General features: G+C 43.2%; 1 protein-coding gene across 1 annotated transcript in view; it reads left to right on the top strand.

Annotated features, from left to right (window-relative positions):
• LOC309674206 (cGMP-dependent protein kinase 1-like) overlaps positions 1-22226 on the top strand; it is a gene marked incomplete at its 3' end in the record, with an annotated part of 365086 nt that overhangs the window by 274375 nt on the left and 68485 nt on the right. Inside the window, exon 4 of the mRNA XM_082486189.1 lies at positions 9649-9754. Coding sequence (XP_082342315.1) covers positions 9649-9754 — 106 coding nt within the window. The remainder of the gene's footprint in view (positions 1-9648; positions 9755-22226) is intronic.

Genomic DNA, 22226 nt, shown 5'->3' with positions numbered 1-22226 from the left:
CCCCAAACTGCCTTCTTCATTTGTTAGCGCCCTTCCAAATTAGGGCAGTATTAAGGTACCTCCTTTAATTGGGTATATTCAATTTCCTTATTCTTGGGGCTCCTTCAGGCGATGAGCTAGAACTGATTTGTAGGTCTCTTTAAAATGTGAATATATTACTTTGCTCATTTCTCTTAGATACAAGGTTTCTTGGTACCGCTTCTATGCTCTTGGCATGCCGATGAGGTGATGCGTGCCAGGCTGACTCTCACACCTCCATGAGCGGTTTGGGTTGTTTTCTCCTTTTCCTTTCGCAAATAATTAGAGACTTCTTACTTCAAGCCCTCTTGTGTTCATGGCATTAAATTAGTTGTTTGAGCAACTAGACTGTAGGCTTCTGACCCGTGTTAGACCCTTGTTGGTTTTCCATTAATCTCACCTACCTCCCATCACCCTCCATCAAACTCCAAATAGTACTTGAAAGGATTTTTTGTGGCTTTCAAATTGTTCTGAATAGGTTCTTCCTGAACTGCTTTAAGGAACCGTTTCAGCTTTCATCTTTTATGTGGACGTGCAATACTGTAATGAATACAATTTCTTGAGCAGTTTGTGAGCTCTTGCTCGTACAAGGTAGGTTTAATTAAAACCCTAGGAAAACGTCTGTATCGTAGGAATGTAAGAGTAGAACTACATTCATACAGAAATGATGAATAAGAGATGACATAGTAAAGGTTATGTAAAATAGTTGGCTTAAAAAGAGCATATTAGGACATCTAATTAGCAGGTTTTGTAGTACAGATGATGTGGATGTTTTGAAATTCCAAGGAAAAAAAAAAAACTGATACAATTAAGACTTTCATAATGCTTAATTAATCCTTGTCACGACTTCCCATTAAGGCCAAGAAGTTCCGAGTCTTCAGAAGAGGACTGAGATATTTTTGGGAGGCAATAGGAAGATTGGGAATTATGTTCGATAGAAACAAATGACAATATATACCCTCAGCCAAACGCTATGGGCCTTCAGTTAATAAAAACACCTAAGCTGGGGTTATTCCTGAATAAGTCATTAGGAGAAACGTAGTTTTCTCTGAATCGTTGGGTGAAGGTGGTTGTTAGTGCCGAAGGTTGGATTACTCGGTTCGCTCTTCCAGCAAGAAAAGTCCTGGGATCTTACGGAGTGTTTAATCCAGATTACTGTACTTAGGACTGGCTGATAGATGTTGTCGGATCTGAAGAGTAAGGGTATTTTAGGTTGTAAGCCATATGATGGAGGAACAAGGATGAAATCCTCTCCATCGAAGTCAACAAGTGTTTGGCTTGAAGCTTTACAAGAGCCTTGGGGCTCGTGCGAATCAGCTAAACTCCCGTTGCCATTTCTTTATACATACTTCTTCCTCTCCTTCTGCGATAGGGGATTTTAACAGGGAGAATCCCCCACTGGCAGAAGCATCAAAGAGGCAGGACCTCCCTGGGGTAGACACGGGGGAAGCTTGGGGTAGGACCATCCACTCAGTCCCACAAATGAACGTTGGGGACAGCCAGCCCGTAGCACAAATGGGAAAGGTCCTTCAGACACCAAGCGCATCCCTTCCTTCGAAGAATAACAACAGCAGAACACGGGCAATGGGATGAATTGATCCTTTTTTAATTTTTATTTTAAATAGACCGTTTTATTGACTCTGTGGGAGTCAGCCCATATTCAGTGGGAGAAGGAATCAGCCCACATTCTCCCGAGTAACATACCAAAAACGCAGTAAAACCAATAATGAATTCTGTTAATTATAATCAAACATCAACAGTGTTATTCTCTTTACTGGTTTCTTACTAAAGATGAACAGAAAGAGTGGTCGTGATTTCCGCTGAGTCATTTCTACCGTACACCTGCGGGGTTTCGCTTTGTTTGCCCTGTTTTTTCCTGCGTGTCTTCGTTGCGAACGTTACTACCCCTAAAATTTGGGTCACTGACTTTTTAATACTAGAGGTGATTTGAATAAAAAGTGAAAAAGAGCAGGGCTTCTTAATAACCATTTCCATCGGTTTCTTTTCTTAGTCATACCTGATCTTATCCACGTATTTTTCATTCCTATGCAAAATGTATGCAGTTCCTTGAGTTGTCCAGGATCTTCATGGTGTATTATCGTCAAAGCTGAACTATCTGGAGAACTTCCATTGAGTCATGTCCCTCCGGCTTTGTTTCGTCCTCACATAACCTTGAATATATTATTAGTCCCCGCTGAGACCAGTGCTTAAACAGCAGTCAAAACCAGTTCTGTAAAAAGCAATACAATTCTGAGACTTGGCCGTTAATCTGCATTTGAATGTTTTATCCATTTAATATGAAAAGAATGTCCTTTTTTGTATGTCTGCAGCAATATGAGTACTATGGATGTGCGGTGTGTAGTTTTTTTTTTTAAAAAAAAAGGGGTGGGGTGGTTCTTGCTCATACAAAGAGGAGATTATTTTACCTGTATCTACACCACGTGGAGGTGAGGACCCATCCTCACCTGCCTTGGGAGATGGGTTAGAGGTGGCATGCGTGGAGGCAGCATCCTCCTACCCGGTGCCTCACAATTGCCAGCTCTCTTTAATGACAAAAAAATCCCGAATGCGCATGCAAGAGCATCTCCTGCTGTAAGGACTCGGGTGCAGTCGTGCTGAAGTGTTGAGGATTTCCTTGCCTTCCATCCTCAGGGGGATGGAGGATGGAGATGGAGGGCTGGCGTAGGTTGAGCACCGTGGTGAGCGCGCCCTTCCCTGCAGTATCCGTGGCAAAGCAGCAGCTCTTTGTTATCAAAAAATCACGCAAGTCCAAATCGGAAATTAGTTTTATGTCCTGAAAAGAGCTTGAGTGTCAAAGCAGTTGTTGCCTTTGAAGAGCAGTTACCATCACTCCTCCACCTGAGCGATGCAAACCAGGACCTGCCGCGCAATGGGGTTTTGTCCCATAATATGGACGCTTTTGATGTCGAAATTCGAGTTAGTCAAGCTCAGAGAGGGAGACGGGGCAAAAATGTGCAAGGTGAAAGTCAAGGCAAAATCTGGCTCTACCTACTTCAGGTTGCAGTAATACACTGATCATTTCAGGTGCTGACAAAAAGTCCTTTGCTTTAAAAAGACCATTACCACATAGGCGGTCCACAGAGGAGTTAGGTGGAAATGATAACAACCTCATCCTGCACTTAAACCTCAACACAGAATTGCCACCGTGTGGGCAAAAAGCCCTGTTTGTAGCCCAGCACCACGGGAAAGACCCACATGGAGGTGTCCTGCTGCCATCCTGACCCCACACCCCAAAAACTGACCGCGCGGTATGAAGCGCTACCGTAACGTCAGCGTTGAGCATGACGCCGCCCCAAGCGCCAGGCATCCAAGATCATCCCGCGCTCCATCATTAGGATTAATATTAGGCCTGCTGGAAGTTTTTTGCCTTTTTTTTTTTTTTTTTTTATTTATTCTTAGTTCTCCTTAATTCCCGTCCTGTTCTCTGTTTGCCAGGAAAAGCCACAGCTCTGGCCCAAGAATGCCAAATAAATTTATTATTTTCCACTGTTTCTGTGGGTATGTTCTCATTTTTGACTGCTATACAGTACTTTTGACAAACTGTCCCAGTTTAGGAGCACATGGATATAATCTGTACTGGGAGAAAAAGCGTATTTAAATGCTTATCAGTCTCTGCTTGAATGTCACATCTTTCCTTGGCCAAACGTAAAATTACTCCTTTGCACACTATGGGGTGGCAAAATCTCCCTGGGGAGTGACGGGAAAGGACCTATTGAGAAAATGGATAGCATCAGGATGAAGTCATCGTTGTACTGGTGCCATCGTTGTTAGAAATGTGAAACATCTGAGAATAGAATGATTCGTTCTTGCTCCGGCTCTTCAATCCATCCCCTCTGCGTCACTCCGTGCTGTATCCCAAAACGGAGTCAGCTGGGGCCTGGGTCGTGATTCGCGGTGTGTCTGGCGGGGTAAAACAATTCAGCGTGCTCCTTGTGTTTAGTTAAATGTGCTTTTCATCACTGTTTTATACGATACACATGACAAAACACAAGTAACTGGAAATGACTGTGTTCTCCCCGACGGTAATTTGCACAATAATCCCTGCAAAATCAACCCCAAGTGGGAGGATGGTTCGATTTGAGTGGAATTTTTACATCTCGTTGCTGCGAGGAAAGCCCTAAGGGCATGAAGGTACCGCTGTTTCTTTGCCTGAGGTCTCCACGGGCAGATAAACCAACAGTTATTTGAATAAAACAGCCTAAAAGCCAAAATGAGGTGATGAATTCCAGCTACGGTGTGAGGCAAGAAAAGGTTTTGGGTCTAATAACGCTGCCGGCAAGTGCCTGAGCCGAGGATGATTCACTCAGTGATCCTTGAAAAAACTTGGGAAGGCTTCAGTGAGCACGTAAAAACTTGGAAAGTTGCTAAAGGAGTGCAGGGCATTATAAGTATTGCATTTAATTTTGAAATAATACACCCGTCTGGGCACTGTTCTGGCGGCTGCTCTGATTTTAAGGTTTTAAAGCATCTTTAATGATTTACTGATAAAGCTCTGCTGCCGCCGGCTGTGGTCGAGGGGACGGTTGGTGGTTGGCTTTGCAGGAGAGCGACCCACGCTTCAAACCTGTGTTGGGAAGATGGTTTTCTAATAAGCCCGTGCAAAACGATGCTTTATTTTCAGGAGCATCTTAGCAGGCGCACCTGAAGGACATCCGGAGCTGTATTAGCATATAGAATCATAGAACCATAAAACTGTCTAGGTTGGAAGAGACCCTTGGGATCATCGAGTCCAACCATCTACCCTACTCTACAAAGTTCTCCCCTACGCCATATCCCCCAACACCACATCTAAACGTCTCATATAATAGATAATATTATATAACACGTATAACGTAAAGAATACTTACGTTGCTCTTTCATTAATACTTTTTTTCCGCTTAAAACTTTGCAGTTTCCCCCCTGTTTGAGTGCCTTTGCCAGTGACAGAGAGAAAAGCCGGAGCTTTCTTTTCACCTGATTAAAATGGGATATATTTTCGTAGGTTGCCCAGGGAAACGAATAGGAAGAAGATTTCTTTTGGGAAAAACTTCTTCTTTTGGAAAAGAAGTCTGAAATTGTTTATTGAAATTGTTTGTTTGCTCTGAATTTGTTTATTGAAATTGTTTATTTGCGTAAACCGGTGACTTTGGTGTAGAGAGGGGTCTGACTCATGTACTGAAATAATGGATTTAAATAATTTCAGTCCACTTCTTATCAGAAAATAAGCGTTGCCCGCGATGAACGCTTCAGATTTAAACTTCTGTGATAATACCTCCACCCTCGTCTAGTTTTGACCCATGAAATCCCGATTCTTTTGCTTCGGCTCTCACTGCTCTCCCCTGTTTATCCGGGTCTCAGCCCTCGCACCGACTGACTTTCGTCTTGAGTTTTGGATTCAGATGAACCCGTTTCTCAAAGGAGATCTTGCCAGAAAGCAGAAGGAGTTGTGCATTTGCTGAGGTTAATTTAACCACTCTGCCCTTTAACCCTGTTTTTCTCATTATCTGGCGCCTTTGTTAGGAACTCGCACCGAATCCTCATTTTGATGGGATTATTCATCTCCAACGCGCAATTAAAATATTCTGCAGTGACTGTGGAACGCCCAGCATCGTCCGAGACCCTCACCGGGAGAGATATAGCATAGAATCAATCATTTAGAGCTCCCAGTCCTGGGCATCCCTAGTTTTGTCCGTGTTTCAGAGTGAAGGAGGAGTGTACAATAACATACGTATATATAACAATTTATATTTTGTAATATACTTCAGTTCGTGAGCGCGTATATAGTTGCCACGTCGTCTTGCTGCTTTTTTTTGCATGCCAGCCAAAACCTTGGTGGCTTCCTGGAGGATCGGCGATTGCATTATGCGCGGCTACAAAGATAAAGCAGAACTCCAGCTAGAACATTTTAAACTGAAAAAAGTATAAAAAAGGCAATAAACTTTAACTGTAGTATAGCTCCAGTTTAGCTGCTTCGATGGGAGTAGAATATTTTATGTTATTGAGTAGTCTTAGGAAATTCCCGTCACACATATATGTACACACATCTGTTTTCATAATGTTATTTATCGTATTCCTTTATGGCTGTAGTTCTTGCCATCAGCGAATAAGATATTCTCCTGAAATTTCTTCAAAGAAAATTTTACCCCCAGCGTCCAACACACGCTCTTTGCAGAGGGACGGACAAGAGAATTTCTGCATCACCTCTGTCTGCATCTGTTATGCCTCAGTTATTCACGGGGGAATTGACTTTGTGGTGTACATCCCATATACATATTTTTCATCTCGGGGCGCTCATAAATATATCTCTTTGAAGTCGCTAATATCATCAAATCTTACAGAATTCACACCGTTCCTTCGGTAACCCTCTAACACATTGACAGAGGATTTTAAGCATAGCAGGAGATGATGCTCACACCTGATTATAAAGATCTTATTGACATTTAAAGCGGTGCTGTGATTAGCCCTTATTAAAACATCTGTTTATCATTAGGCGGGAGAAATGTGAATATAAAGTATGAGCGGTGATTATAATTAGCGGTGCAGAAGTGCATTGTCTGCACTTAACTTTTCCTGAGCTGCATGGTCCTTGTTAGTACAGTTAGCAAATATACAGCTGTGTGTATAATTGGGGGATAGATGAAAAAAATATAATAAAATATGCAGTATCTATTGTGTAATATATTATATATACCGTATCTAAAATTAGAAATCATCTTATGTGTGTGTATGTGATTTTTATATGTATACACATATATACCTACATATATACACAAATATATATACTATATTTATATATATGAGTCTGTGTATATTTAACCTGGATTACTAGGGGGTGACGTCAGGGGAACGTGACTTTTTCGAGGCTCGTTAAGCGAGCCTCCGGTCCTCTGCACCCATGAAGATTTGTTTTAACGGAACAATTTCTAGCAGCAATAAATGGATCTTCCTTTTGCTCGAGAGCAAAATTACTAAATTACTAAAATTGCTAAATTACTTTTGCCTCTTACCGAAGCGCGTGAAGGGCTCGAGTGAGAGCCGACCAAACACGGGCCGTGCAGCCGCGATTCTCTCTGGTCTTTGGGGACTGATATCAATGTACGATGTAGCGCTTCGTAAAGCATCTCGAGATCAGAGGAGAAGGAGCGGATGCTGCTTATCTGGCTCCGTGGTACCCGTGCGGACCTCGGAGATAGGCGGTATCTTTGCAGCGATATCCGAACCCATTGCGGGAAGGAAAATGCGCTGAGTGCCATCGTTCGCTACGTACAGGAAAAATAAGAGTCAGCTGATTGCCCTCTGTCACGGATTTAAGGCATAATGACATATAGCCTACAAATACCTCTGACAGGCCAAGGATGGGGACTGTGCAGTTGGGAGACCGCGCTGTGATGGACTCCCGCAGGAATTTGGTCCCAGGTGCCGATCAAACGTGTCCGTTAAGGAGCGGCTGGCCAGGATTGGTGCTGGCATGAAACCTTTTATTTTTCAGAGCTACTTCTTTGCATAAGATGACGAATGCGTTAAAATACACTGGGAAGGAGCAGCAGACAGAATTATTTACGGGAAGGATGCTCCGTCTTCCCGAATTACATGAGACGATAGGAAAAAAAAAAAAGGTGAATTTAAGCATTTGCTGTCTTCTGAGCTTACTCAGCTAGTGGTGTCAGCTTAACGGTCATGCCTTTGTTACAAATACTGTACGGAAGAAGAATAGGTGAAAACTTGAATTTTACTCTAAAGAATGGCTGCACTTGGGAAAAATACTTTCGATGAACTAATAAGATGTGTTCATGATAGGGCACTGGGATGCTGTTGGATATTTAATCAAAAAAAAAAAAAACAAAAAAAGCCAAAAAACCCAACAGCCAACCTGTATTTCGTTCATTATTTCCACATTAGCTACGCGGGTTTTTTTTTAAATATTCAATTATCAGTGGTTTGGCCGTTCATGACTAAGCAAGTTGCCTTTGTACCTCACGTGACAGTCGTACATCGCGCTGAATACAAACCATCCTGAAATGGCCCGGCTGCCTCAAATCACCTACATCTCTTCACCTAGATAGGAGCACCTACTTTACAAGATTGTATTTTCCAGCTCGTAGCGAATTTACTGGGATTTTTCCGAGTTTTTATTGACTTGATACCAACCCTCGTCATCCTCAGCCAGCACAGCAGGAGACCCTTCTTTTCAGTGAGTCCCCCCCCCTCCCCTCACCCTGTTGAATAATACTCATTTCTTCCTCTAGGATAGAGCTCACCTAAAAATCAATTAAAACCCCTATTTTGCAGAAAACAGTAAAAAAAAAATCCAGAAAAATAGAGATCCCGTTCATACTGATTGTCTCTTCCACTCTGAAGAAAGCGAAAGACTAATTTGTTTTTTACAGAAATCTCTCCTACTAAAGCTATAGGTCATTCTTTCCCATCAGTTTGATTCTCAAAATAAAAACGCTTCTCAAAAAGGCGTTTCTGTCTTGAAAACGAGAAGAGGCTCGAAATGATGTGATGTGTTCCCTTAGATCCGCGATGTGATTCGAGGAGAAAAATCTGAATGTGCGCTTTGAAGGTTTTACATCCTGCAAATGCGGTTAGGGATAAAAATCCATTAATGGGGGTGTCTGTGAACTAAAGGACCAGGAAATAAAAGCCAGTTAATTTATTGGATTTTTACGCGTGAGAATATTTGTAAATATTTTGCTGAAAGTCTTTTTGCTCGTTTTTGTTTCCTGTAGTGAAGGAGGATATAGGGATGGAATTTATTGCAGTTACTCGCTGAAAAAAAATAATAATAATACAAGTACAGAGGTCTTTAGAGTAGTTTTGTTTAATTCAGCTGCTTCTCTAAGGAGAAGCTCTCTTAGAAACTGTACGTGTGCAAACTTTTATAGTTAATGCAAATATCTAAGCCGCATCTAAGGTGAAAATCTGGACAATTTGGGGTTCTGCCCATCTGGTTCACATGTTTTCTTCGAGCATCTCTACTTTACGCAATGGTGATCTGTTACGTTTGGTTTTACAACGGGACTTTGCTTCTGAAATATATGGTGTGTATAACATTGACGTCTTGGAATTTATCAGCGACCGGAAAACTGAAGTTGGCAAAAAATTATTCCAAATGTCCGGAATTGGTAGGTGTTCAGTTGTTAGGATATAACAGGACTGGGTGCTGGAAAACCTCTCAAGGTCAAGGAGAAATTGGTCACGTACTTTGGGAGTAGGATGAAAGATTAGTGAACTTTGCTGTCTCCGAAATAGGATAATGCGCTAAAAATTTCCCCAGATCGCTTGGTGTCATGGGTTACGATGCATCCCAGGGGGTTACGATGAACTGACCCCCTATTTCTCACTTGCTTTCAGCCCGCATTGATTTCTTCTCATCTCACGGTTGCTTTTAGGCCATCTTTCCAAAAGCCACCTGTCCTACAGCTAAAATTGCAGATATTTGGGATTGTTTCAGTGCATGCTTAAGCCCATTGTCCAGTGGATGAGTTTTACGTTATTGTTTTGAAGTGTGTACCCATTTTCATGCTTTCTCATGAATGAATTCGTTTGCCTCTGCAGTCACAACAGGTTTTTCAAATTTTGACATTTTGCTAATTGCATTTTCCCCTTGTCTTGTTTTTTTTCCAGCTCTCGTAAATGTGAAACTTTGGGCTATTGATCGGCAATGTTTTCAAACAATAATGATGAGGACAGGCCTCATCAAGCATACTGAGTATATGGAATTTTTAAAAAGGTATGACACTTGTTTACTTTATCAAAAAATACAGTGAAACTGCCGTCCTCGTCTTTTGACTTCTTTTTTGTTTTTTTTTTTTTTTTTGTGAGCGCAGTATTTGTTTTGTTTCCTTCTCACCTCTTTTGTGTTTTTCTTGCTTTCTTTGCTGTTTAACCATCTGTAAGCCATATCCTCCAACCTCAGGAGGAATCTTGCCGCGGTTGACTTTCATTCCCGTTGTGAGTTATCCATTGGCAAAGATTCACGCAGCCGAGGTGTAAGAGAAAAAGCTTTAATGCGAGTCATTGGAAGCATACCTTATTAAAGAAAATACTCATTAAAACAAACAAAAAACCCACTCTCCCTAGAGAAAAATCTGGTTTATAAACTTACAGAAAGAAGCCAAGTGCACTCAAAGTTTGTTCTTGTTCTTCTAGAGGTATCTAGAGAAGCGAAAGCTGTAGGTTGTGGTAAATAGCGGCGTAGGGAAGTGAGAAGACATTAAGCCAAGTCTTTTCGCTCCTTAAATTTGACTCTCAAACTTCCCTTTGGTTAGTGCTGCCGTCCGTCTCAAACTGGAACAAACCCTCCTTACCAAAGCGACGTCTAATGTCTCGGTAAATTCAAGCGTGCCACAGCAGTGCAGAACAGGCTGTGTTTCACATCAACAAAATAATCCCAAATCGAAGCGTAATGTCACCGAATCCCAGAGAAAAAAAATTGCCCGAGTCAATGTGATGCTGTAAGTAATTCCATCGTTACTAAGGTGTTACTACACCAGGCGTGTCCCAGATCAAAACGCTCCCCGCTGCATCGTTTACCCCCCGCACTGACACCCCCTCACCCTGCGAGGGGTAAAATTATACCTGAGAGATGATTTCTCTTCATAGCGGATGGGGATGTGGTGAAAATCCTTTGGATTTGGGCTCCTGTTCGTCTCCCTCCAGGGGGACGCTGGACTTAATTTTCAACGTAGGGAAATTTTTTAGCAATTACTGCTTCATTTCCAGAGGTTGCTGCTTTTTTCCAAAGAGAGGGTTTTGGGGAAACGCGCTGTCGTAAGATCTAGAAGATCTTAGAGTTTGCAAAGTAGTGACCTGAGTAATGATACACCCCCTTAAAAAGGACGTTTTGCATGAAAAATTAATCCTCCGCAGCCATATCAGATGACAGGTACCGGGTCTCCCTCACGTGGGCGTACTTATTTTTCCCCCACCGTGTCATGTGCTCGAGCTGCTTTTGTTTCTGACCCGCTTTTTTACGTGTTTTCAAACATAAGACTTCTAAAATTGGGGGGAAAAAAAAAATGCGCAGTGCATTCACTTGGGCATTCAGTAACGTAAACGCAAGGAGCAGCCTGTATTCGTTCAACTTGAAATTAGTTTTTCTCTGGTTACTGTTGGAGGGAGAAGGGACTTAGAAAATACATAATAATAATAGGTATAAATAGCTACAATTTTATATATATAGAAAAAAATAATATATAAATACGTATATATACTAACTAAATCTCTGTGATGATATTGTTGGGGAGTCACAAAATTAAGCTGTCCCACAGGGTGACCGCAGTCCCGTGACCTGCAGGCAAGGCTTTAGGGATGGGTCAGGGCAGGTGAAGCTGGGATGGTGATCCCATGGGACCCATACGCTGGATCCGAGTGTGGCCGTACCGCCGCTCAGTCAGGAACACGGGTGAGGAGTTACTCGAAGCTCAGGAAGCATTATTTGCCTAAATATGGGAGCGGAGACCTGTCCAACTCACTACACCGATTCTTGGCTGGGTTGACATCCCACCTCCTGGCCTCTTCTTGCGGCCAAGAGTTTAGCCTGTGGTTATTTTCGGTCGTCAATAAAAATAAAAATAATAAAATAATTAAACTAAAATAATTGGCCGGGTAGCACGACCTCTGATGAGGACAGGACGTTTCCCTGGAGAGGCCCAGGAGCTCCATGGAGATGTTCCACTGCTCAGAGATGACATGAAAGCGCAGTCATCAAAGTTGAACTTTTTCCAGGTGTTTCAGGTTACGATCATTAACGAGCGAACTCAGGAGAGAAAACAAAACCTGGTGCCATACTGAAAGGGTTTAAAAAAATCATAAATTAAAATGTTAACAAGCATTGGCCTTTCTTGCATGTTGGGGAACGAAACCAAAAAATGAATATAAGATCAGTTCTGGGGGTTAGAGCTTCTGGAGCTCTTTCAAAGCAGACACCATGCACACATTAAGCTCTTAAGCTTTGAGCTTTAATAGAGATTTCTCTAAAAGATTGTCAAGATTAATTTGGGTGCAGGTTCCACAGAGCCTGCCCAGCTTGAATTTTAAAGCAAATAGTGTGAGGAAGAAACCAAGAAGCATTTTCTCACACTGTTTCTGAGCTTCTTGGACACAGCCTATTACAGTGTGTCGAGCTGCCTATTAATGCTCATTAGAAAGACCTTAGGCAAGCAAATATTATTTTTTTTCTTTAAATCTTACAGTTTGAACTTAGGGAAAGGTTTCTTCCTAGGCAATAATTGTACCATGGGGCAGATAGCTGTAGGCAGGTGGTTACAAAATGCTGTCTGCCCATTGCATCTTCCAGTTGGGCTCTCTGCGACAATAGCTATCTCAAGCTCAACTTAAATCTCATTTATTACATTAAATACTCAATTTTAAGGATGCTTTCCTTCTAAATCTTTTTAAGGAAAGAATAGGTTAAGCCTTGAAAACGAGGAGTATGTCAATTGTTGACCTTCTTATTTGTTCTTCTTTTTCTTTGCTATGCTAAGTGAATGAAAACGCACTTCTTAAGAAATCAGGTGAAAAAAGAAACAAAGGTTTAAATGGTACCTGTTCACAGAAAAGTCAGTGGGTTGGACAGCATTACTTTCTGCTGACGTTGGTCTAAAAAAGTTACCCTTTCTAATCTTGTCATTAGTCACAATAACATAATGGTCATTGTCTTCAATGACATATGTTCACCTATGAACAGAATACAATAGAAACGAAGCTTTTGGGGGTAAAATAAGACTGTTCATATCTTCTCACTTATCTTGTTGAAAATAAGTGTAGCCTGAGCACTGGTATCACTGGGCCTTGTAGTCGTTGTACAAGATGCTACCCCACCACCAGGGTTGTGGTTTTGCCCTGTTTTTCCACAGAAGGAACGTGTGGATGACCCAGGTCAGCTACTGTTTCCTTAGTTTCACCCTTTTATGTCCAGAGTGTGTATTGTCCAGTCGTTTCTTCTCAATCCTGTAACAAAACCATAAAAAATACATTTCTGGTTAAGAAATCCAGGTCTACCATCCTTATGGGTCCTGGGCCAGAAGGCTGTTACCTGGTTTGCTCCAAGGAGGAGTAGTAGTACATGGTTTTCGTGGGCTTATAAAGCTTGGAATCACTCTTCTGACTTATCTAAATCAATTGCAATATACTGGAGAAAGGAGCAAGTGAACATCCTCTTCTTCATAGTATTTATGTGGAACCGGTCTGTGCACCCCTTTCCGTGCTGGTAAAGTCAACGGATGATCCTCGAAGTGATCAAAAGATGGCCTCATTCCCTAGCATCATCCTGCTTCTTGGAAGGAATGGAAAATCCAGACTATTTTTTGATCCCTGTGTGTATGCTCAACGACAAATCACAGCAACGATTGCCTTTGAAACGCAAATTTCCCGTGGCTTGTTGTGTGGCTGAAACAACGCTAGATCAAGGCAGGTCCTAGTGCAGCTAACAGTAAGAAGCTAAAATATGACATTGTTCTGGAGATATAGTATCTCCTTATGGCATAGGGGCTTTTCGATGAACGTTTTTTCTTTATTTTTTTACCCAACTTAGTGCTTTCTGTATATCGTTGAAATATATTTATTGCTCTTATGCAAGTAAGAAAAAGCATCATTCAGCAGTGGAGGTTGCAGCTATGCTAAAACCAACTCTACATCTCACTGCGATTTTCATTGTTATAACGTTATAGTTATTTTGTTCTCAAGCCTGTACTAAAAATAATTGCCTTCACACAAGATCAGAATATTTCCATTAAGGAAACGGTTATTTGTCAAATAAATTTGTCCAAGAAGTGAAAGATGGGGAAAAGCCTTATGCTGTGGCAAGTGTAATAATTTCCTTCTTAATCATAAAAGTTTTCAGGAGGGGTAAAAATATCCACTCTTCAAAAAGACCAGAATGCCTCAGAAGAGTAAATACTTTTTTTTTTTTTTACAAAAAAAAAAACCCTTCCTAAATGTTCCGTAAAAAGAGGCCTTGTGTTCCGGTTCACCGTACAAACTCCGATTCATCTAAGACCCTGGAACAGATCAGGAGAACAAATGATGAATACTCTATGTTGCCTCAGAGGCAGGATCTACCTTTAGAAGTGGAAACCTAAAGGGAGTTCACAAATACACGCGCAATCTTGAATCTTACAAATAAAAATTTAGTAGTGCTAATAGAAAATTCAAGTAACTTCTTAGCCCAAGCGTTTAACTTAACGTCAAAACCTTTAATGTGGCTGAAAAAAAATGCCCATTCTTCAGCCTTTACCGTTTTGTCATAGCGCTCTGGTTTGATCTTGAGTCTCGTTGATGGTTTTATCTGACTGCAAATTGGCGTAAGTGGGAAGTTTTGATCTGGACAGACGTGGCAGAACTGAGCTGGGGAGGTCTAAGAGACAGAAGTTTATGCGCTCGCGGTTTATCTGGGTGGGGAATGAAGCTGGTAGAGTTCTCTTGTGTGTAGCCACGTATTTAATTGTGGTGACACGTACTGAAATTGGTGAGTGTGCGCAGCTTGATGATTTTAGAGTGAAGGTTTCGCATTTCATACGGGTCATTTGTCAGTGAGAAGAAAGCAAATGCAAAAATGTGTGAAGCTTTATTAAATGACTGTGTCTTTGAAAGATCGCCTGTGGTTTCACATGGAGTGTTTCCCGAAGTGCATCTTAGGGTGAAATTATACTGGATAGAAGTGGGAGATAAATTAAGAGAGTGAGGCAAAGCAGGAGAGACTTTGGAAAAAAGGAGGTGGAGATTGATGGTAAGTTGGTGAAGTATGTATGGTAAGATTATTTCAGTTGACTAAATCTGCAAAACGAACTTTGGCTTCAAGAAGACAACTTTTGTGGAGCACTGGGACATAGACAAAGCGAACAGAGGGGATAGCAGAGGAAGAGGAAAGGGGAAGTTATTTCCTTAAGGCAAATAAATGCATCTATTCTTAATGCAAAGCTAAATATAAGAACAGGTGCACTGATTCAAACCAGGAGCTCATCTAGACCAGCGTCCTTTTCATCCCAAGATGGAGCTCAAGACCAAAATGGAGAGGACCAGCTCCACTAGGATGGGTGTGCAGTCCAAGACGTTGAAGGCCAAGAGCATCATCTTGAAGGGTGTTCCCAACCACAAGATCTGGCCATCACCCACCTTTAGGATGCCCACATTTTCAAAGACGGTCCAAGGAGTGTCTCTAGGGGGAGCAAGCTGGACTGCTGTGCCATGATCAGGTTCCGTCTGACCTCAGAGGCAACCAAGAATCCTGTCAAGGTACCCCACTTTTACTTTCACTGTTGCTGTCCAGGCTGACGAACAACGGATCGAACGTGCGATCCAAGAACCGTGCTATTGATACGGTGACAAGAAAGATTATGTCCTGATTATAGTGTGCTGGATGGAGCCAGGGAGGCTGGAAACATCCAAACGGCATCTCCCAAGAGCTGTAGGTGAGAGGACAAAGCTTGAAAATCAGCTCACGTTCCCCTCCCATGCCCCGTACTGACCCTAGTAAGAAGCCCAGGAAGGAGTAACACCAGGGAGAGGTAACAGATACATAATTTGGCCGCTTTGCAGCTGAGCTGGCTTTCTGACTCCCGTCTCTGGAAAGCTCTGAATAGTTTCTTTCTTCTGAAGCGCTCCCACGTGACATTTTTCAGCCCTCTCTTTCCTGTTAGCATAACTCAAGCGAGGCGCCTCGTGTGCCGCCCACCATTTTCCTCCAATTTGCAGAGCTGTCAAGTCCTATCTTCCTTTCTCTCTCAAGATGCAGGTGTTCCTTGTATCGCCTTATGCTGCGCGAACCCCACAGGTCTGCAAAGAGAGGGAAGATTAAATCTGAGCTGCATTAGAGCACATCTATTATGTGGCAATTTTAGCTGGAAGGCGTGCGTGGCCGGACTTTCCACATCAGAAGAAGGGTCCAGCTTTGAATAGGGCACCTGGAAACGATGGGGGCTCTTTCAGAGCAGACCTCCGCCTAGTTTGTTCTTGGCTGAAGTCTACAGCCACACTGAGTCCACAGAGAGGGTTGAAATTATCCTTTTTTCATAATTGAGAGCAAAAGGGTAGGCAAGAGTGACTATCCAGCAGGCAGAAGGTCAACTCAACTTTGAGCACGGTTAGTGCAGGAAGGGTTAATGGTGTTCCAGGGCTCCTCGCTGATCCTCAAAATGAAGAATGAGTTCATACTCGTGTGCAACAAATGGAAAAAAAAAATCTATATGCTGTCCCTTTTAGTTGTTTTGTGGGTTTTTTTTTAAGATGAGGTGGAAGTACAGCTTAGCCCTTGACTCTCTGAAGGTCATGTTGAACTCACCGTGCTCCAAGGAGCTACTGGGAGTTCTACCTGGAGCTTTAGTGGGGAAGGCTAAGATGACTTTAGAGAGTTTGCAAGACTGAAACAACAGTCTTTTGCATTTTGGTTCGATAAATCGTGTGTTGCAGCCAGCATTGGGGAAAATCGATGTTTTGGAAAGCCACGCGTACCACCACTAGTTTTGTGTTTCTCACTGTTGACGACATATTGGCGCGCAGAGCGCCACATCCCAGACTGTAATTCATGCAAAGTGCCGTCAATCCGTGTGTGTATCAACAGGGTGCAGCTAATGGGCTGCCAAGGATCGCCGAGCTCCCCTTCCCCCGACCGGGTAAGAGCAAGAGGGAGCAACAGCGGGTTGGAGCCAGGCAGTCGGCAGAGATGGACGCAGCGGGGAAGAGCGTTAATGAGTTACCACAGCAGGGAAGGACGGCGGCAGCCTCTGGGATGCAAACCGGAGAGTAAATAAGACGTCAGGAAGCAAGCCGGGGGTGGCCTAAAGGTAGAAGGAGGGAAAAGGCTGTTGTATTTCCTTGGGCAGGCGCGGGAAGGATTCAGGGATGGTTTTACGTGAGAAGCTGCGTGTAAAGGTGCAGATGGTGAAGATACCCGTTGTGCCCACAGGAGCTCTCAGGAGGTCCTCGCACCTCACAGACTCACGCATAAAGTACGAAGACAGCCTGCGATACAGGTTTTGTGGTATTTCAGAAGCTCTGCATGTTAAAAAAAAAAAAAAAAAAAAAAAAAAGACGTGTTTCGGCTTCGGAAATCACACAAAATCTTGTCTGTCTGGTCTGTTTGGGTTTTACGGCATCGCTTGAAATTCACTTTGCGCTGGGGACACTTGAGGATATCTCGAAGGAAGTTTCTGTTTGCGGGCGGCTGAGCGCGAGGAGGTGGTTTCACCCCGCCACGGCGCACAGGCAGGCGCTGAAGCAGAACTGAAATGATGCGCCACGGTATCAAACTGTCAATTTTCTTTTGCCCTTTAACAAGAAAAATAGTCTTTCTCATCTTTTGGCGGAGAGGCGGCCAGATTTTTTTAAAATACTTTTTGTAATGAATTTTTTCAGTAGCCACAATCTAGCCTCCATAATCCCTTGTGAATGCTGTTGGTGTATATGAAGGGGCTGGGGCAGATATTTTTTAGGAAGTTTAATATTGACCAAGTATGTTTTAATCTGAGGAAGATCTTTATTGGAGGCGATGCACCGCAAAGAGAAGGGAGGAGAGTGAAGAGATGGTGAAAGTCTCGTGTTCCTGTTGATTTAGAGCACGAGGAATGGGGAGGAATAATTGCTGATATTTTTTTACATGGGAGCATTTCGGTCAGGCAGCTGCAAGAACCCAAATTAAGGGGATTGAAGACAGCAGCCCCTGGACCGCCCTGAAGGTGGCATTGGTCTTGGTGTCTGGTGTATTTGAAATGTGGATTAACACAAATGGGGATAAGTCTGTACCTCATTTTAACGTCATTGAATCTTAGACTCATAGAACGGTTTGGGTTGGAAGGGACCTTTGAAGATCATCTAGTCCACCCCCCTGCCATGGGCAGGGACACCTCCCACTAGACCAGGTTGCTCAGAGTCTCATCCTATGTGACCGGGAATGATTCCAGGGATGAGGCATCTACCACCTCTCTGGGCATCTGTTCTAGTGTCTCACCACCCTCATCATAAATCATTTCTTCTTTATGTCCAATCTAAACCTACTCTTTTCGCACAGACTGTTCCTTTGCACTCCAAAGCGAGTCTTGATGGGGCATGCTGTGGTTCCCGTTCTGCTACTTACTGCTGCCGATCTGCAATTTGGCAGTAAATAATTTACTCAAGGGAGGTGACAGCGACTTTGCTCCCAACGTCCATCCGTGGGGGCGATTTAAGGCTTTGCAGAAACAATAGGGAACAGCCGATTGCAGGGACTGGTGGGTGCAGAAATGGCAACCACAAGCTGTGTGATGGAGGCCATGGGTGGCAGCGGTGCTATGACATCTGTGGATGGTGAGGATTTTAAAGCATTTGACTTTCTTTGCCTGTGTTTTTTCATTCAACTCAAGAGTTTTCTTGGTGAGGTAAAATCTTAATTTGCTGGTGGGGTTCATAGAATCGTAGAATGGTTTAGGTTGGAAAGGACCTTGAAAATCATCCAGTTCCAACCCCCCTGCCATAGGCAAGGACACCTCCCACCAGCCCAGGTTGCCCAAGGCCACGTCCAGCCTGGCCTTGAACACCTCCAGGGATGAGGCCTCAACAACCTCTCTGGGCAACCTCTTCCAGTGCCTCACCACCCTCAAAGGGAAAAACTTCTTCCTAATGTTTAATCTAAACCTGCCCTCTTCCAGTTTAAAGCCATTCTCCCTTGTCCTATCGCTACATGCCCGAGTAAAAAGTCCCTCCCCAGCTCTCCTGTAGGCCCCCTTTAGGGACTGGAAGGCCGCAATAAGATCTCCCCAGAGCCTTCTCTTCTCCAGGCTGAACAGCCCCAACTCTCTCAGTCTCTCCTCATAGGAGAGGTGCTCCAGCCCTCGGATCATCCTTGTGGCTCTCCTCTGGACACGCTCCAACAGGTCCATGTCCTTCTTGTGTTGGGGACTCCAGAGCTGGATGCAGTACTCCATTGGGACTGCTGTGCTACATGAGATAATGTCTTTACATTTCAAAGGAGAACAAAGCCATATTTCCCCACCCCCGTCATGACTCTTATCAGTAAGGAAAAACAGCTTCAAAGATGCTCTCATGATCTTAGTAGGCACAAGATCTTATTTTGGTTTAAATCACTGCCTTCTCCCTTTAGGTTATTCTATTGGAGTGGTTTCAAGTCAACATCCTCCAGATAAAATCTCTTCTGCAGGTCTACCCGTAGCCACTTGGGCTCTTCAAGCTTACTTGCATAGAAAGAAAAGAGAAAGACAATCTGTTCATCGTTAAATGTTAAAAGGTGATAGCAGTGAAGCTTTGTAACCTCGAATGGAAGGAAGGTAGGAGAGATCATGCATAAAGACTCACTGTTGCAGGCGTAAAACATAACAAAAAAGGAATTCGGCTGAGTCAGCAATCCTTCCACCTAAGTTGGAAGAGACACTTTACTTTTTTAAATGAGCAGGAAAAACCAAGAAGCAGTTGAGAACTAAAGAAATTTCATGTTTGAGATCAGTCGAAATACCCTCATTCGTTATATGGCAATGGTCACATAGCAGATGCTCTCAGGAAGACCGCCAGAGGGTCTCGTTCCTCAGTTTAAGAAAAAAAATAAACTCGAAACACTATCCGACAGCAGCTCCGAATGGTTTCATTGCAGTTTTCCCAGAGGTAAATGCAAGGATTGGGCTGTGCTTCTCTTCTGTAAAACTTGCTGAAGGTAACGAGCCATGGGAGGCAAAGTGGCAAAGGGGTCGGTGTCTGTGGGGAAGGCAGAGACGGCAAAAAACTGAGGTCAAGCCAGAATAAGTCCGTGACTATCAACAAATTAATCCGTTCTGTGCCATCAGTTAATAGAAGAGCTTCTCTTGGTGGTGTGGTGGTGTTTTGTACACGTTCTTTTATTTTTACTTTTTATTTTTAATTCCCAAATACCGTCTTTTTTTTTTTTTTTCAAGTAAATGCTGTCTTTTTTATTTGTCATCACTTACCATTTGTTCCTACAATAAGAATCACATTTTACTTTTCGACACCTGGAGAGTGTGATCTCGGGTACAGATCAATCAACAGGACGTAATTAGAGGTAAACCGAGCATTAGTGTGGTTTTATACTGATACAAAGGGGACCAGAATCTGGTCCTCTGTTGGCGCAGTGGTGCTTCAGAGCCATCGGGGATGGTGATATCCACCATCCTGCCTGTTCGGAGAAAGAAAACTCCTGTCGGTAATTTTGTGTCAGGTCAAACGCAATCCTTGCTGGATGCCTAACTGTTAGTTGCTGTCACGATTGAGAGGACGGCGGCTTCCCGAGCTCCAGTGCAAACTGGGCTGAGAAATTACTTTGTTCGTCTGTGTTTTCTGCAGCGCCGAAGAAATCAAGCTCTGCACAGCTCGGTGCAGAACATTAGGCATAACGGGAGATTTATTAAGGGTTTAGGGTTTGTTTGAAGTAATTCATCCTTCCCAAATTAACAGTTTGTATTGTAATATTATGTGGACGTTTGTGGCTGTGTATACCAAGAAGATTGTTTTCCATTGCTTGCTAAAACCGATTAAGATTTGAGTTACGCTGCAAATATTAAAGTAGATGAAATTTTTAGATATTAAGGTTATTTTATTCTGATCACATTATAGCATGACTTAAAATTTAAGACTCTGGAAGGGTACCATGATCTCCCCGTCAAGATCTGCAGCGCTTAGCTACGTGCTGGATAGCCTTGGGTGGCTTTGTTGAGGTTTCTCTTACAAGAGGTGAGCTGAGGAGGCAGCCCAGAATAACCAAGCGAGACTTGTTATTTTGCAGATGCCAAATGGTGATAATCTCTGGGTCTTGGCCCTATCAACTATTTAAAATGCCCAGGTTGGTCGTTCACGCCCTCGCTGGGGCAGAACAGAGCTGAACAGTGACGCTTAAAGCTTTAAAGATGGATGAATTGTGATGGATCGCGAAAGATGAGACCTTTTGGAGGTTTTTGAGAGTGTGGTTTATGCTTCACATTTCTGTTTTGTTTCAAAATGAGCAATGATGCGCAGCAGTTGTGACTTGCAGTGGATGGATTAAGTAGAGACTAATATCTCATCTAAATCTCCCCTCTTCCAGTTTAAATCCATTCCCCCTCATCCTATCACTACACGCCCAAGTAAAAAGTCCTTCACCAGCTTTCCTGGAGCCCCTTTAGGGACTGGAATGGGCTCTAAGGTCTCCCCGGAGCCTTCTCTGCTCCAGCCTGAGCAGCCCCAACTCTCTCAGCCTCTCCTCACAGCAGAGGTGCTCCAGCCCTCGGATCATCTTTGGGACCTCCTCTGGACCCACTCCAACAGGTCCACATCTTTCCTATGTTGGGGAGTCCAGAGCTGGACGCAGTACTCCAGGTGGGGTCTCACCAGAGTAGAGGGGCAGAATCCCCTCCCTCACCCTGCTGGCCACACTTCTTCTGATGCAGCCCAGGATACGGTTGGCCTTCTGGGCTGTGATGGCACATTGCTGGCTCATGTTGAGCTTCTCGTTAATCAGCACCTCCAGGTCCTTCTCTAATGTTCTTCATTAGTTATTGTGTATGCAACATGGCTTCCCAAAATCGGTGTCAGTCCAGTATTACTGTCTCTCTTTTGATCCAAAGTGATAGTTAAATCGGCAGCGGACCAGTCATGTGAAATGAATCCTAGTGTTTTTCATCGATTTTGTTCTATTAACCATGAAAAGTCCATGGCAGAGAAACGCTTTTCCCCAGCGCTCGTATGCAAGCGGTGGGTCTGGCCAGGGTCAGTCATGCCTTTGGGTTATGTTTGCCGGTACTTTTTCTCCGTGCAGAACTGCTCATCATCTTGAGTTGGTAATTGGAATACCAGCTGAGCTCTCTGGCGAAAACAAAACTTTTTAGAGAATTACTAACAGGCTCCAAGGAAACCATGCTTATCTGTGCGCAAATTGAAATGCTTAAATTATGTTGGGGAGAGAAAGTAGTAGGAAAAGTGCCTTTTTTTCCGCAGCTGGTGGAAAAGTTTGAGTACAGACTAATTACTAGAAGGATATCTTAGGCTTCGTGTTTGAAAACTGTGTGTCTAAGCTGTCTTTTGATCCTAATGAAAAATCAGAGTTTGCCTGCAAAGACACAATGCCAAGCAAAGCATTTGGGCAAACCATTTATTTGATGAAAAATGCCACTTTAGGGCTGAATAATTTGTTGACGGAGTATTTCAGAAATAATGAAAGAAAATTCTGCTCCCTCGGTGATGGATCCTTTGCACGAGGAAGTGTCTACAAGGCTGAGGGGGGAGCAGAGGAT

This window comes from Vanellus vanellus, assembly GCF_965231255.1.
Source record: "Vanellus vanellus genome assembly, chromosome: 7".
NCBI lineage: Eukaryota > Metazoa > Chordata > Aves > Charadriiformes > Charadriidae > Vanellus > Vanellus vanellus.
This window is presented reverse-complemented; position numbering and strand designations above follow the sequence as displayed.